Genomic DNA, 17,422 nt, shown 5'->3' with positions numbered 1-17,422 from the left:
TGCCGGTACCAGTCAACTGGCTTCTCGCGCAGTTTCGGGAAATCATTAGTAAAGGACACAATATCCTGCCTGGACCACGGGACGTGCACATACCTCCCACCTGGTACTTCACGCATGGGGCATAACGTTTCGGGCTTGTCTACTTCTCTCAAAGGGAACTCAGGGGTAGCTTGTCTGGATCGAGCCTCATCTTTCTTACGTGCCCACCTGGTTCTCCATTTTTCCACGTCTCCCCATTTTTGCAAAACTGCGAGCAACTCTTTAATTTGCAACTTCCTTCCTGACACATTCAAGTTCTCCAAATCCTTATCTGAGAACTCAGCTCTGTAAGGCTTTTGTAAGGGCTTGGATCTTGAAATATCTATCCCCATACTAGCTGCGGTGTCCGTCAGTTTTTCGTGGAGCACCCTGGTACTCCGGGTAAGGCTTTTACACATAAACAGCAACTCTTCTTCAGAATAGGTGTTTAATCTGTCTAATCCCACATTTCCTGCCATCAATTCCTCTATTTCTACCCTCCGCTTGTAGAGGTCTAAAGGTTTCGTTTGCGGAGCCTGTTTTTCTAATTCACGACTCCAATTTTCAATTTCTTCCGGAGTTACCAAAGAAACACTCCTAGTACCTGACGTTGATTCTAATTTAATTTCTTTCGCATTAAAAGGATTATGCCTCTTCTGCACTCCCTTCCCGGTCTGTTTGTTGGGCAGGTCCAAGAACACAACTTCGGACTCGCACTCACTGGACTGGTCATCTATCAGTAGGGGCTCCTGCCTCGGCGGGGCCATGATAGGGTTCATAACTGGAGGGTTCGGACTTCCTTGATTATTCCCATACAATGGAACCACTGGTCCGATTGTTACTGGAATAGTCAAAGCTTCAGGACTGGTGTTTAACTGGGAGATTTTCTGAATTATTTCTGTTCTCCGTCTAGCTAGAACTTCTTGCTCCCTCTCTTCCAGTACCCTTCCTAATGTTCGTTCAGGCATTATCTGTGGGGTCAGGTGAGGAGTAAAACTCGGGGCAGTAGGATGCGTTTCACTCGGTCCTCCACCATAATTTGGTTTTGGGAACAAAGTTCCTGCACCAAATGACCTGCGCTCTTCCCCATATGGAGGTGGCAAAAAGGGCACTCCTGAACCTACTGGCTTTTCTTCGTTCTCATAAAGAGGTCTGGGAAAGAAGGCTCTTTCACAGGAATATTTTTCCTCCGGGCTCATGGGCATACTAGGATATATATTTCGTACCTCCGCGGGTCCGGGATTCTCAAAATAGGGCAATACCTGGCCACTTCCCCCCCTACATAGGGATCTGTCCTCCTCTTTGATAGATGGACGCTGGGGATTCTCCCCTACACTGGAAGGTCGGGCTCCCTCATTATAAGGGGGCGGACTTCTCGTAAAGATGTCATCTAATAGTTCATCGTCTGACTCCCCAAGGGCTCCCCAGTGCTTACTCTTTTCTGTCTTTTTCTCTCCCACAGACGGGTTACCTGCTGGCATCATGGGAAACAGACCCTCAACAATCATGCTCTGTCTCCACTGTTTCATCCTTTTGTCCCTAGTCTCTTGTTTCAGCCTGGGGTACCACTTGGTCAGACCTTTGTCCATTCGGGGTTTTTCTCTTTCGAAAGCCTCAATCTCCCATTCCTCTAATGCCTCATACTGCGTTAGTCTCGGTCTGGGATGCAATTCATTCATTCGGGTTCTCAAATTAAATAAAATTCTACCATTGAAAGTACCGTCTAACGGAAAAGCCAATATTCCGTCATCTTTTGTGTACTTTACCCAATTCTCCAACCACACACAGGTATTGTACCCTCGGTCAAACATCATGAATGAGGCGGGAGTATTCGGTGGCGGGACAATAACGCCCTCTCTGGACTTAATTGGTTTGTCCGTTTTGAAATAATTCTTTACCCTACTTACAAGGGACATTTTTCTCTTAGCTCCGTACATAATATCGTATCTATTAGCTTTCCACTGATCCCTTTCAAACCCCTGGTTTCTTGGATCGGGTCTAGTCTCTGGACAATACGAGTGCCACATACGATTTCTACGCTTAACTCTGTTTACAAAGTCACCTCCAATCAGAACGCGTCTTGCAATTCCGTGCGACCAATGAGGTGCACGCGTTCAAATATTTTCGGCCAATGGGTGCGCGGCCCCTTCGTGAGACTGTCCTCACGCTCCGGCGCTTCACCCCTCCTTTACAATTCCAGCCCCGCTACCCGCCCGCTGCTTCTACCAATCCCAGCGCGGCACGGAGTGACGTCAGAGACGCTTCGCGGCTGACTCCCTCCCTTCACAAGGTAACGGAAACTTTCTTTCTTTCTAAAGTGCTCAGTGCTTGGTTATTTTACAACAAATACACATTCGCCACAGTGCTCAAGTGTCTAGACAGAAAGATTCTTCTACTGCAAGTAAACTACTTCCATTTACTTTTCATGCGCCGCGGGCAGATCTCTTCCGCCTACCCTTCACTCTAGCATCGGTGAACCTGTTATTCCCCTAAACTCATCCACTTCTCCGGGATATATCCGAGTCTAAGGTTTCCCAGCGGACCCCTCTGCTTTCACCCTAGCTCCGAGGAACCTGCTACTCTTCCGATGTGACCCTTACTAGGTTACGCCACTATGGGAATTTTGCCAATGAACCTCGTTACTGACATTTATTCACACATGTATTCAGAAAAAACCCTAGTTAGTGCTTCCCGGTTATCCTAACCTGCACCTAACTTTCCTTAAGCCTGCGACCTCAAGGCAATGGATTCTATTCACCACTTGCCTTTTTAATTCCCCGGGGAGTTCGGACAACACTGACTGACACGGTTTACAAACGCATGGATTAGTACATATAACAATATAAGAACAAGAATAACAATGAAAAAACAATTCATGAATTTCAGCAGCGTATTCACAAGAGAGTGATCGGGTCCCTCGGAACAGCCGCTCTTATAGCAGCATTCATATACTAGCAGCTACCGACTTAACTAGTCTAACTAGTCCTACCTAACCTTTAGCTAGTCCCTAACCATCCTCTGATCTACCAGAAAAACTGATAGAGCGCGCGAGGTCACCCAGCCAATAATTTCGCCGTTTCCGGCTTCGGGCCCATATACTTTCAATTCACAATATTCATTGACAGGGCGACTTCACGGGCTGCTACCAATTTGTGTGAATTCCCTACTGTTATTACTCAGTGTACCCGACTTACCATCCACCGACACGGGTACCTATGACCTCAACGGATCAGGGAGCTAGCTGTAAAAGGAAAGGCAGCAAATGCAAATTCAAATGACATTCAATACTGTTGTAAAATGACCACGGACAACTGGAAGTTTTAAAAGCTTTATCTAAAGTTCGTTTTCATCAAGCATCAAACTTACAAGAATAAGGCAATCAATAAACAAGATAATGAAAAGTACATAACTATAGAGAAATAAAGTCAGTGTAATCATGGAAATGCTAATATGAGATGCAACAGAGAAACCGCTATAAATTTAAGGCAACAATTCTTTAGATAGTTTAAGTAAGGCCGTTCTAGACCATATCAGAAGATGACAAACTGCAATGCAAAATATGATTTCTAAAAGGTAGGGTAACATGAGAACACGTTATGAAAATATGCAAATGACTTTACGTTTCAATAGTTGCGGCAAAAGCATGGAAAATCAACATGTGCAAGGTGTCTCTTTATTGAAGCAAAAGACAGAAAAATAGAAAGGTGCAAGTTTAAAGAACTTAGAGCAGTATTTACCTAGACTGGTGTGGAAACCAAACCCTGGCCACGGGTCAGTTAAGGACAGGAAACCCTCAAGGAAGGATACCCCTCAAAGGACAGCAGGTGTAGAATGGACACCCAGGACAGGACAGGATACCCTCAGATTAGGAATCAGGACAGGACCTCAGGACAGGACAGCAAACCCTCAGGACAGGACCGCTCAGGACAGGACCGCACCCGCAGTTTGGAAGCAACGCCTGCGCTCCACCCTCTCTGCAGCTATCGATCAAGACCCCGATTGGGTCAGCGAAACTCCCAGCAAAGTGCTTCGCCAGCACTTTAAGGTTCAGTAGAAACCTTAGTCTATGGTCAATTTCGGACAGAGTGCTCCGCAGCGCTCTGTATCTTCAGTCACCTATTGAGTACGATGGGTCAGTGACAGGTCAGCTAAACCAGACAAGTCGGACAATTTCCCTAGGTGAACCCAGGGTAGTTATACTCTTTTGGGGCAGGGTACCACCCCCCAATGTTGCAAAGTGTCAGAATCCCTCAATTTGGATTGGTCCTAAGGTAGGATTTGGGTAACACACCAATCAAAACACACTATTTGGATGCCTAATTTACATTTCTGGGTACCGCCTAGCAAGATTGGGGTTCCCATGAGAAACTGCAGGAAAATACAATAGCAAATTTTACATTGTTGCGGAATAGGGACACATGGCTCCGTTCTGCTGGGTTTGCAGGTCAGTTCTCAGGAGCATCTTGCCCATCCCTGCCAGCTGGCCAAGTTCCATCAGCCAAGGTTGTCAGTTCCCCAGACAGAGGAGCATGCGCAGAAAGGCCCTCCAAGATGGCATTTGGCTCAGTTAGACCCCCATTTCCCGCGGTACATGAAAAGTAAGCGAGAACAAATTAATATATAGAAATAACATTATGGAAACCCATCACAGGGTTTGTACTTTCAACTTATCACTATAAAATATACTTATGCAGTCTAAATGTTAGCTACATATAACAGGCACAAGAGCAGTGGCATGAGCAGTACCACGTTACGGGCAAAGCTATGTATTACGCATGCGCATAAATTTCCCTCCAACTCTGCAGACACGTCAGGACACGTGAATGTGGCTGACGCATGCGCAGTAACTAAATACAAGCGGCGGCCATATTAAATGACTCGAGTAAATTATTTTAGTAAAACACATAGGCAAGCGTCAAGAAACCTCGTTTAAACATAAAGGAAACGTTAGTAAAACGTACACATTATTACTTTGTTACACATAGACGAGGTTCATGAATTCGGCAAGTCGCAAAATATGCGAAGCTTTGCTTCATCAATGGAAATTATGTGAAAATCTATTCGAGAGGTGGTTTGGAATCTACCTGAAAAAAGGTCAAATAGTTCTTTGAACACCAAGGATCGATCAATCCCAACTCTTCCTTTAGTTGCTGGAAGGCTTGAGCATATTGAGGTTTGCCTCCTATCTAGAAGAGCAACCACCAAGATGGCAACACATTACTTTAATAAAAAACACACTGCCACTGATTTTCATTGGATTGTTATAGAACACATACAGCCTCACCAAACTAATCCTGTCTTAAGCAAACTACTTCTAGAAAAAGAACAATGGTGGATATACAGATTGGGCACACACATCCACGAACTGAATGACGGCATTCCATGGACCCAGTTGAACTAACGCGTATGGGTTTCTCTGTAAGGAGTCACTATATGATGCACAATAGGACATACTGATAGGTAATGGTTCACAGTGTGCACAAACAGAGTGCTAGGGGGGCCATATCGGTACTCATGGACATTCCATTGGCACATAGACTCACATTTTGTATTACATTTTTTAACTGTTTTCTGGGAAACATTGAGTTAGCATCTCCCACATTAGCATATTCTCCTCTATTTTAGATGACAGAAATGTATTGATAATCTTCTAAATGATTACTAAGCAGCTTCTAAAAATTAAGGATATTGCAATGAGCCGTATTGGATGCCCCTCTGGGGCTGGGCAAAGTGAGCTAAAGAACGATGATGGATTCAACCCATATATGTGACTGGTGTGAGTGTCTGAAAAGTTTCAGCATTCCGTGCATCATCTCCTTTTGTTTGCTTTGTTCGCCCTAAGTTGGCAGGATATGCCCATAAGTGGGTCCCTTGCTCACTTTACCACTAGATTCAAGCTAGCCTGGCTGATGAGGGGTGTTACCCCGAAATCAGTCCCAGGATGCTTGTTTACTGTCCATGGAAGACCTGACTTGGCAGTTCAGGCTGGACTGTTCCCATGTGGAACAGGATCAAGGCTGATTTGCATATCTCTGGGTCTGAACTGGGGTGGCGAATTGAGCTAAAGAACGATGATGGATTCAACCCAGATCTGTGACTGAGGTGAGTGTCTGAAAAGTTTCAGCACTCCGTGCATCATCTCCTTGTGTTTGCTTTGTTCGCCCTAAGTTGGCAGGATATGCCCATGAGTGGGTCCCTTGCTCACTTTACCACTAGATTCAAGCTAGCCTGGCTGATGAGGGGTGTTACCTCGAAATCAGTCCCAGGATGCTTGTTCACTGTCCATGGAAGACCTGACTTGGCAGTTCAGGCTGGACTGTTCCCATGTGGAACAGGATCAAGGCTGATTTGCATATCTCTGGGTCTGAACTGGGGTGGCGAATTGAGCTAAAGATAGATGATGGATTCAACACAGATCTGTGACGGGGGTGAGTGTCAGAAAAGTTCTAACCCCGTCACTGTAGCAACTCTGCAAAGAATAAAATAATAGTGATGAAGTCATGCTTACCCTTGGGTAAAATTAGTTAAGGATCCGTCAACTGAGCAGGTAAAAGATTGAGCTTCATGAACCAAATGTTTTGTAATTTCTACTAATGTCTTGTCTGAACATCAAGCTGAGATTGAAATCAGGAGTGATGGGTGGGGTGGGGTCTTATGGACGAATGAGGAAATCGTTGTATCTATCATTATAAGGTAAGTTTAACTATGTGTAGTAAAATGCTAGAATGCTCTGGAAAGCAAGTGTTTTTGTTTATTTTCATGAAATAGCTATCACCTTGTGACTTCTTTTTGCGCATAGTTTTTTCTCTACTACATGGGCCCTGGCTCACGTCAGTGTGCATTCTATGCAACTGATTCACATAAGGCAACTGTGGCAAAGCTGCGTTTGCTGTTTGCTGGGATCAAGCTGGCTATAGAAATGAAAGGAACGTGGATTGTAGTGGAGTGTGTGTGTACATGTGTCTTGGTTTCTACGTGGTGTCAACAGCTATTATTATGTTTTGCAGCATTAGCCTGGCGACCATCGGGCTCAGCTTCCTAATTATAGGAGCCACACTGGTTGGGCAGCTACCCAACAGCAGGTAATCTTTTCTAATAAATCCTAGCGTGAGTGACCAGAACTTACAACAAATGTGAAGCTGTTCATATACCCTCTTGGCATGAGCCTCTGTTTTTGTTCCAGCTCTTTTAGCCGAGCACCATATAGTGTTCAATGATTCTTTGGGTTGTCATTTTGTCAGCATTATTTGAGATATTTATTATTACTGTTAGTGTCGTTGTCTTACAATAATACCTATAATAGTTATAATAGTATTGCATACAGTCATATGTAGATAAAAACCCAGTGAGAACAAGCAAAAAATGAAAATGTCCTTTCATCCTAGTCCTGAACAATTTAGTTAATCTCCGCAAGTAACGAAAATGGGAGTTAAAGACAAAACAAAGAAAGAAAACCTAGACTCTATAGAACAAATGCATGTGAAATTGAGAAGCGGAATGGCAGAAGGCCAATGGAGTAAAACAAGGCGACAAAAAAGGAACAGAGCAGGAGTGTGATGAGGGGGATTGGTACTTATGAGGATCACTGGTACAGTCCATTCCATATTACAAGAGAAGGCAGGGGAGGGAGCTTGAAACACTCACTTCGACCATCCCCATAAAACATTTTATTTAATCCCCAAATTATATTTCTGGGCTTCATATTGACCTAGCGCCTTTGATCATTGCGATCATGCTGCTTGTTCGAAGAGCAGTTCTACCTCATATAACTAGGTGGAATGAAGACAACTAAGAGCCTGATTTAGAATCTGCGGATGGGTTACTTGTTCACAAATGTGGCAGATATCCCGTCTGCCGTATTACGAGTGCCATTGAACATGATGCACTTGTAATACAGCGGATGGGATCTCCGTCACGTTTGTCCTGAAGAAACTTCCACCGAACTCTAAATCAGGCCCCAAGTCTGTGCTTAATTTGGGCCAGTGGTTTCCGGTGCACGGCACCAGCACTTAGTTGTCAACACCTGCACATATGACAGTCTGCCACATGGTGGTTTTGTTTGATTTAGATATTATCACACAACAGTTGTTTAGTAATTCACTATACATTAAAAAAGACTGATACCTGCTGCCCAAGCCATTCTCATAGCTTTAGGGGTCTGGAATAGTCTGCATTGACACACTTCGTGGTGTGTGATGGTAGTAGTTGTGTTGGTACTGTCATTGGCAGAGGTAATGGGTGGTGCAAGCTGCAGTGGGCTCCTGACGAGGGTCCGGCACTTTTTTTTTTTTTTTTTACAAGTTAAGTACTGCCCCCAATTCCCATTGACATCTTACAATGTTAGAGGTGTGACTTGGTTGACCCTAAGGTAGGTTTGTAGGGTTATAATTAAGGCTCCCTGTTTTCCATTTTTACAGATTTTTACAGATAAATACAGACAGAAATGAACGTGCTTTCTGCCTGCATTTATTTAAAAAAAAGGATAAATACAGAAAATGGTCTTCTTTTAAGTGACTCTTCATGCTGTCTTTCATGAAATATAGCCCAAGAGCTGAGCAGATGGACAGCATGGGAAATTAAAAAACAAGATGAAATTTCTTTAAAAAACTGCATTTTTCAACATACATTTGTGGTATAATGTTGATATTTGCCAGCATATGTATAATGTAAAATTTGACAACTTAAATAGCTAAAATACGACAGACATCAAAGTATGAGTGCGCGTCTATCATTTGAATAAGTATGGAAATATATAGTTGTACAACTACATTTATATGCAAAACACAAAAGAAATATGGATAAATACAGATAAATTAGCCCAAAAATAAATATATATAAATACAAACGGAAATGTTAAAATAATAAATACCATAAAACCGGGAGCCCTAGTTATGATTGACGTATTATTGCACCCCTGTTGTGCCTGCATATGACAAGTATCAACGAGAGAGTGAGGGATAGTTCAAAGGAACACTCTCGGTCCCCCAGTCGTAATTAGCGCCATGAAACCGCTGGGTATGCGAGCGCTGTACAAATGTTTTTAAATTCAAATTGTTTTTTTTTTTAAATTGTATAAACAACAAAAGAGTGTGGCTTCTCAAAAATAGAAGAAAGAGCGAGCATGAAGAATCATTCAGATTCTTTTAGAAGGCCCTCACTCACCTGGACATGAGTCCGATGTTCATTCTCATTAAAGGTCTCTTTCTTTAACCTCATATTTAATTGTTGCACAAAAAATTGTTTTACCTAGTTCTAAAGAATATCAAGATTGCCCACATTTTCTTAAAGTGAAAATGTAAATTTCTCTAAGTAATGATCCAAACACGTGTGGCGTGTTCACACCCCAACAAACCAACATCACAATAATTTATAGAGCTCTACTAAGTCCTTCCTGTTTGCTGCGGTGCAACATCTAATACATATATTCCTATGTTTGCAGCTTATTTAAAGAGAGGAGCAGGTTCAATTGCTAGCAGTTAAATGTCACTCCATATATGTAATAAATAAAGCTGTGTCATGCAAAGCATTTCGAGAATATACTTCTTTCGTACAGTTTAGGTCTTTTCTTAATTTATGTCCTGCTACTTTTTTAATACTGGCATTTATTCACTTCATTATTGCAGCCTGAGGTTTAATACTTCTGTGTTTACTAAAGGAGTGCTCCTCTTGCAGAGTGAAGCACTGCATAATTTTGAGTAAGATTTTAAACACTTATGGGAGACAGCTGATTGAAATAATCTGGTCCTCTGCATGGGTGTTTTTAAGTTGAATGATTACCCCAATGAGACATTTGTACCACTGTCTGTTACTGTGTAGTAATATTTTTGTTTTTCACTAAATACTAGGAGTTTACAACAGTAGTTAAGATCAATAGGTTTTAATGTATTCCCGTTATTTGCTGTATTATGGATTTTTTTTATATATATTTTTACATATTTATTCATGATACTTTATTACATGATGTATTGTCTTTATAAATTTGTACTTTTATGATCTATGTGTTTTTAGATCGTATAAAGTGTTTTGACTGACTGAGTCATTTGTAGTTTGTTGAACGTGTTGCTGGTTAAACCTGCTGAACTTGCTGCTGCTGTCTCTCCCTGTCTGGGAACCTTGTTGGCAGGTCACGTGGCCTGGACTGAGCCCTGTAAACACATCTTAAAGCAAGAAAAACTTAACACAGGTTTCCTTAAGGAGCAGTGAGCAGCTGTCTTGGTTAGTCTCACCTGCTTTATCGCAAGCCACTGCTGAAGGAGTAAATCCTCTGTGGCTAAATGCTTTATTATATGAGTGTCCAGTGTACGTCCAAGATGGCAGTATCAATGCAAGATTTTCAGGATATTCATATAAGATAAATGAATATATAATAAGCATAAATGGAAACCGTTTTTGTGGTCACTGTCTGGTTGAAAATCTCCCATGTAGTGGCCTCTGCGCTGTTTACCAATTGAAGGGATGGATGTTGGACGGAAACTTAGGTCCAATGTCGGGCCATAAGTTTACCTATAACCCTGCAAAATATTCATCCAGTCGAAAACATTCTAAGTAAAAGCTCATGTTGGACCAATATTTCTAGGTCATGGGGCCCTTTTAAAAGTTTTGATAAATTGAGAGTTATTCAACCTGCGCTTCAAGCCATTGAAAAGAAGAAAGGCTGGATATCACTGTTCTGTTCATCTTTGACTCCGCAGTACTGTGTGCCACCAATTCACAAGAAGTGTTTTTTCCTACGGATATATACAATTTGCGAAATTTGGCAATTGCAAACAATGTTTTTTTTTTATACAAAAAACGTAAGCATTTTTGCCACATTTTCTAAGTTTTAAAACAAAATAGCAGGTGAAAATGGTTAAAAAAAGTAGTTTTTGCTTGAGGTATAACTGAACAATGTGTACTGTATAGCTGGTGAAATCTCAAGCAAAAAAAGTTTTTGCTTAAAAGTTGCGATTTTTCTCGTAAAATTATAATTTCAATCCATCTGTTTTTATTTCACCCGCTCTGGCTTCGTCCATGGGTAGAAGAGGAAAGGAATAATTAAGTGGACTCGGCATGGACCAAAGGTGACTTTCATACTAAAAAATGTGTTTACTTTTTGTAGCTTCAAGAATTGGCTGAGTGAAACAGTCCACCTGATTTGTTCTCGGATATGTGCCAGAGCCCTTTCTAGTGCTATCCAGTATCATAACAGGTGAGTTGACCTGGGGTCTTGCACCCACTTTTATTAAATGACATGATACCAGTCCTGGTACCATGATTATGATCTCTCTGTAGGGCTGCCATTGAAGCCAGTTATACAGAACTGTCATAGACTAATATTCCACAGCACAATATGTTTACCAATTTGTAGGCTGTACCATCTGATTAAAACTAACGACCATGTTCCCATTTTAAAAACATATATAACTATTCAAAGCAAAATGTGTAATACCTGTTTAGAATCTTTTTTAAAGTGGCTCATGACAAAGTAGACTTATATGAGGCAATAATCAATTAAGATTATGCATTAAGCACTTATTGGCAAGTAAATACTACCAACCCACTGCCCAGATTGGTTGCCTTGGACACGGACCAGGGTTAGGGGTGGATTTTGTTTTTATTGGAATGGCACTGTATGAACTGGTATGTGGAAGTATCATTATTTGCTTGGTTATGTCTCCCAAAATGATAGTTTGGAATTTGAAGTCCCACACTTCCAGGATCCCATCTATGCACATACCATCAAAATGAAATTGGCACAACAAGAGGGGCAATGAAAAAACTTGTTAGATTTAAAATGTGCACTAGAAGATATTATCTCATACTACACCATTAATTGCAGTTATTCTTTTTTCTTTTTTTTTAAGCCAAGCCAGTCTGTTGGCAACGTTTGTATTAATGTAGTGGAAATTGATTTGATACAACTGAAGAGTTATCAGGTAGAATGAAAGTTGTGAGAAGCAGAACACTTTTATGATGTACAGTAATTTCAAGAGATAAGTGAATTTAATATGTGCCCCGCTCTTGTGGTTCAAGGATTTGAAAATGCCTAAAACCTTGATGTAGGCTTTGCCTGAAGAGAGGGTTGCATTTCAAGTTTTTGGTTCTCTGCTAATGCAGTCAACCTTATGTAAAGCTAGACCTCTCACATAAATTGAATATGTCTTGAAACAACTCACATGGGAACTTGATGTAAGGTATTCATAGTTCAGGGTTAGCAGACAATTATTCTACTGCAGCAATTAGAGTCCAGTTTATCAGTAATACCTTTTTTGCGGGAATCCTTCCCACCCCAGCACCCAGTTAATTTGTATATCTCAGAAATATTGCACCATACTGTGAAAATATTGCATTCAGTTATGCAATTTCTAGAAATATTTGTGTCGAGTTCTAATCACGCTTCTGGCATAGAGACCGTGTTGAACAACTTATTGGAAACTCACAAGGATTTACCTGCATCGAGAGTAGGGTCTAATAAATTATGAGGAAATAAAGAGCTAGCATTTCTGACAAAGAAAGAGAAAGAATAAATGATGGTCTAGTCCATAAATAAAATAAAATTCGTATTTGTAAAGCACGAACTTCTCACCCTTACGGGTCTCAAATTGCTAGGGGCCATTGTGGAAATTAAGTGAGCTATTGCCAGAGTCACATGGTGCTGAGCTGAACTGCCGCCGGATCCGGGATCGAACCGTGAGCCCTATGCTCCAAAGTCAGCTGCCCTGGCTGCTGCACCACACCTCTCCACTGTCAATGAAAGACTTTACTCAATTTCCAAGTTGTTTGTAGTACACACCAATATACTGTCTATTTAAGAAATAGAGCAACACAAGATGAGTCAAACATCGAACCCTGTAGCTCTCACTTTCCCATATTTGCTTTAGTAAGGCCAGATCTAAGGAAAAGAAAATATTTGTTCTGTAGAAAAAAAGGGGAATCGAGGGAGCACATATAAAAAGCAAGCTTGTAAAATGTAATTCATCCTGGAGTAAAGGTAACTGCTGATGTACCAAATAAAATATTAGCTGCACATGGCTTGTTGTTGTTGCCCAGATTTAGTTATGCCATTAGATAGCCTTGCAAAAGATTTTGTTTGTGAAGATCCTGAGTCACCTGACACTAGTCACCGAGCTATTATTAATATTGTGGAACCTCTGGATTCAGTATCCAAATTATATTAATCAACTTGACTTGGTAAATGATTTGGCCTAACGGCTAGGGCGTTCGACCTCAGACCTGGGGATCTGGGTTCAAGTCTCGGTAACGACGCCAAAACCTCCTGTGATTCTGGGCAAATCACTTAATCTCCCCGTGTATAAAATGAAAGTGTGTCCTCATGTAACATAACTGGAAAAATATGTAAAGCGCTCTGATACCTGATTCGGTTCGGGTCTAGTTCGCGCTATATAAAACTCTGCAAAAAAAAAAAAAGTATTCCCAGTTGTATATTTTAAATAGATCTTGAATATTTATTTTGGTTTAACCTTCATCAAGTCTACATTTGTAAATACTGCCAATTTGGTAAATATAAAGCTGTGAAAGAAGGTGGAACGCTGGTTTGGGACACCAAATCCTGCATTAAATTAACAGCAAGTAATTCTTGTAAGTTGGCAGTAGCAAATGTTGATCTTTTACGCATTAGTATTGATGTCACTCCTTTTTCACCTGCTCCCTGGGTAAAGGACTTAGTAGTAAGATTGCTCTAATCTCCGTTAAAAGTAGTTCTCTCTGAAAAGTAAGAGGCTATTTGCTAATCAAAAACATTGTGGTGGCACAAATTAATATTGGTATATCAAAATCACTGTTTATTCTGTGACGGTGGATCATATCTGCTAGAGGCAGATAAATATTGTCTTTCTGGCATGACCCAAATTTGTTTTTATAAGAATTTCCACATGCCATTGCCCATTGCCATATGAAACTTAGCACCCTTTTTTAAAAGAAAACTTATTTTTTTCTTGACATAGGAAGTACAAAAATTTAACAGTAATTTGTTGGCAAAGTTTGTAGTACATGGCATCAAAGGAGTACTTTTATAGTCTTACATTAGTTAGGAAGATTACGGAATGTAGGAAGACTGTACAGTGCGGCTAGTCATTTACAGAAATGTATCAGGCTTAGCTGATCAATAGGAAAAAAAAAAAATTTTTGAGCTCAGGAATCTAAATGTAATTAGTTTGCAGGATAAATGGATAGTCTCTGATTTCTCCTTGAATAACTCTTCTGATAAAAAGGTGACACATGGCCACACAAAAGGGGAATGGAGATTTTATTGAGGACAGATTTTGGTTTGCGGTATTTGATATGCAAAATGCATAACTGATGGGATTCACATTACATGTCTCTTGTGTGAGTTTAAAGGCAAATAATGCAGTGTTATTTTCCGATGTTTATATTCCACCAGCACTCCTTTGATAAACAGCTGAAGGAAAATATTGAGGTTAACACCTTAAGTGCTGCCGTCGGCCAACGGTCGTCACGGGCACTACCTCCCCAGTGCTGCGTGCGACCGCTGGACGTCCAGTTCAGCACTGGATAATGGACAGCGCAGCACTGGGGAGGTTTATTTACGAAGCTCCTAAGGTGTTAAACTAATGTTAATCTGATGTAATTGTTTCTGGAGACCAGTTCAATGATAATGGAATCCTCAGTTATTCTACGGACAGTGAGCTAGCTATAGTCTGGACTATTCCTGCAAATCAAGGGCGTGATTAGGATGTTGGTCAGAAACCAAACCTCCTGACTCCTTGTCGGATTCGGTTCCGACCGATTATGATGCTTCCTAACACCGTTTGGAAAGTCTTCCATTGACTTCAATGGGAGCCTGTGTTCCTACCGAGAACACAGGCTTCCATTGAAAAAAAAGGGGTGGTTGCGGAAAACCTTGCACCCTGCTGAGGGCACCCCTTGGTGCATGTAACACTGTACATGGTTCTACATAAGGTCCCTTTGGTACTCCCACGGCCCCTAACCAGAGGGCTCAGGATGAAGGGGGTCCTGCTAGGGCCCCCAAAGTCAGTTTCCGACAGCCTTTTTGTGTTGGACAAACTGAGTCGGAAAGGCTGTCGGAATGCGACATTATAATCAGTCTGTCAGAAACGCTGTCCATTGAGCGGTACGAATCTACTCCGAGCGACTCTGAGTTTCTGAATGCCGGTCGGACCCGAGCCGGAATGACCAGACGGTTTCCTTCTATTATAATCGGTCGGTCAGAAATGTTTCTGAGTCGGTCGGAAACATGGGTTCCAACACAGGTTAGGAACATCCGAATGCCTTTCGGAGCTTTTCCGACCAACATCATATTGAGGCCCCACATGTCTAACAAAACATTGAAAAGAAGGAAGGAGAAAATCTCTGTAGGAAATGTGACATTTAATATTAATAGGTAATATTAAATAGGAGAGTGCATTGGGATATGCTTGACATTAATCAAGGGTGGTAGCTTTATGAGCTCACAACTACACTATATAGTTGTTAGTATGGAACTCTTTGCAAGAAAAATGGAACAGGTTTGCTTCAAACTGAATGAATATTCAATTGTGGAGTTTCATCTCGTACTACCTTGTAGACCTACATCTGCATGGAACTTAACTCATAGGGAAGTACTGATGAATAGTAACACCTGTAGAATTTAAAGGTCGCAGGGGGATGTATTTTGCAGTATGCACTTTTTCCTCTAAGTATCCACCTTATTAAAATAACACATTTGGCAAGTGATTTGTACTGTTGTATGAATTATTCTGTGTGCTTTGACAGAGTTGATATGGCAACACTGTGCTATGTGCAACCTCTCTTTGGTGTCCCTATGTTTTTTTAAGCTATGGGTGACCTTGCTTACTTGCGCATAGGACTGTATTATTATGAGGGTTATCTGAGTACTCGCAAAGAAAATTTGCTTCACACAGTGGTTCATTTCGATGGTCTTTTTATTTGTGAATTATTTATAAACTTTGACAACATTATTGCACGATTCCTCCCCTACTGGGTAAGATGGATGTTAAAGTCTTATTATATGTGGATGATGCTATCATTTGGGGCTTGACAACCATGGGCCTAGGCAGGGGCCTAGTCCTGCATTAAAAAAATTCCAGGAAAACTTCCTCCGCAATAATTTGTGTAAAAAGCAAAACTGTTTTTTAGGAATTGTGTGAGAAAAAAGTGTGTCTCGTGAAAGTACAATGGTATTTTCTCTTGGGTAGGGGGGATCTCTAAGAATCTAAAATGTGATTCACAAATTGCTTGTGAAAAAGCAATGTGTTGAGAGTTAATTTGCTTTTATAAGACGTGTGAGCAACATCTATACCATGTTATGTAGGTGTATGAATTTAAGGTCCTCGCAACAGTACTTATCATAATAGAATGTTTACAACATGTTTGGTTTTCATTGAAGACAGAAGGGATAGCGCCTCTTTGTCCACCTCTTGGTCCAGGCTCCAACTTTATTTGGAGTTGTATGAACACAATGCTAAGAATTTAGCACCTTTATTTAATAGGAGTTGAGGATCTTGTGGGCTGCTTTCTGGTCTTTGAAAGATTTTATCAGTAGAAGGTTAGTTAATAATGAAGACGTGCTTCATACTTGTGCTAATAATTACAGCTTTGTGCTTATGACATAATATTGATCCTAGGAGCTGTAGACTCATATGCTTGATTGATAATATGCGAAAATATTTGCAGGAATAATGTTGGCTAAACTAAAGGACTGGATTATTTATGGAAATGCACTTCTAAATGTCCACGCAGGTTTCAAAGGAATTGTGAGAGCAAATGACCAAGGACCTGAATTAGAGTTCAACAGATGGGTTACTCCATCACAAACATGGCGGTTATCGTGTCTTTGGTATTACAAGAGTCATTGGATATAATGCACTTGTAATCCGACTGACAGGATATCCCTCACATTTGTGATGGAGTAACAGTACACAGAACTCTAAATCAGACCCCAGATCTTTTAGTTTAAAGAAAAATCTTTTTATTAACAAAGCTTGAGAGACCACACCATACAAACGCAATGCCATAAGTACATCAGTTATCGAACACAGAGAATCAATGAACACATTCATAAATATAGCGGGCAGGTGTGCTATCTCCTGACACATCACTAGTCTCCCACTCCCAGCTCTCTATACCTTGGCCTCAGCAACCACACATTTTCCCATTTTTGACACATCCCAACTTTTGTACACTGTTTCTTTGGCCCTCTACATCTTTTAGTTTTTATTGCCCACATGGAGAAATGCACCTCTAAAAAGATTTGGCCCTGTATGTGACTTTTGTCTGTATGAGATGAGCAACTATTGTTATGATCTGTAGTTCCCCCAATGTTTCAAGCGCACTGGCCATTTAAATGATACTAGTTTAGAACAAGTATACTGATTTTACTACTTTGGCATGGCTACTAATGGGATTTGAACAAAACCGCTCTTAA

The 17,422-nt window shown here is 41.0% G+C and overlaps 1 protein-coding gene across 1 annotated transcript in view; it reads left to right on the top strand.

The window, feature by feature from the left end:
* Positions 1–17,422, top strand: part of GPAT3 (glycerol-3-phosphate acyltransferase 3) — a 487,853-nt gene that overhangs the window by 240,393 nt on the left and 230,038 nt on the right. Inside the window, exons 4-5 of the mRNA XM_078676298.1 lie at positions 7,026–7,100; positions 11,117–11,206. Of these exons, the coding sequence (XP_078532424.1) occupies positions 7,026–7,100; positions 11,117–11,206 (165 nt within the window). The remainder of the gene's footprint in view (positions 1–7,025; positions 7,101–11,116; positions 11,207–17,422) is intronic.

The sequence above is a fragment of the Lissotriton helveticus genome, chromosome 2_1 (assembly GCF_964261635.1).
Source record: "Lissotriton helveticus chromosome 2_1, aLisHel1.1, whole genome shotgun sequence".
Lineage (NCBI taxonomy): Eukaryota > Metazoa > Chordata > Amphibia > Caudata > Salamandridae > Lissotriton > Lissotriton helveticus.
Note: the sequence above shows the minus strand (reverse complement) of the source record. Positions and strands in the feature narration are given on the sequence as shown.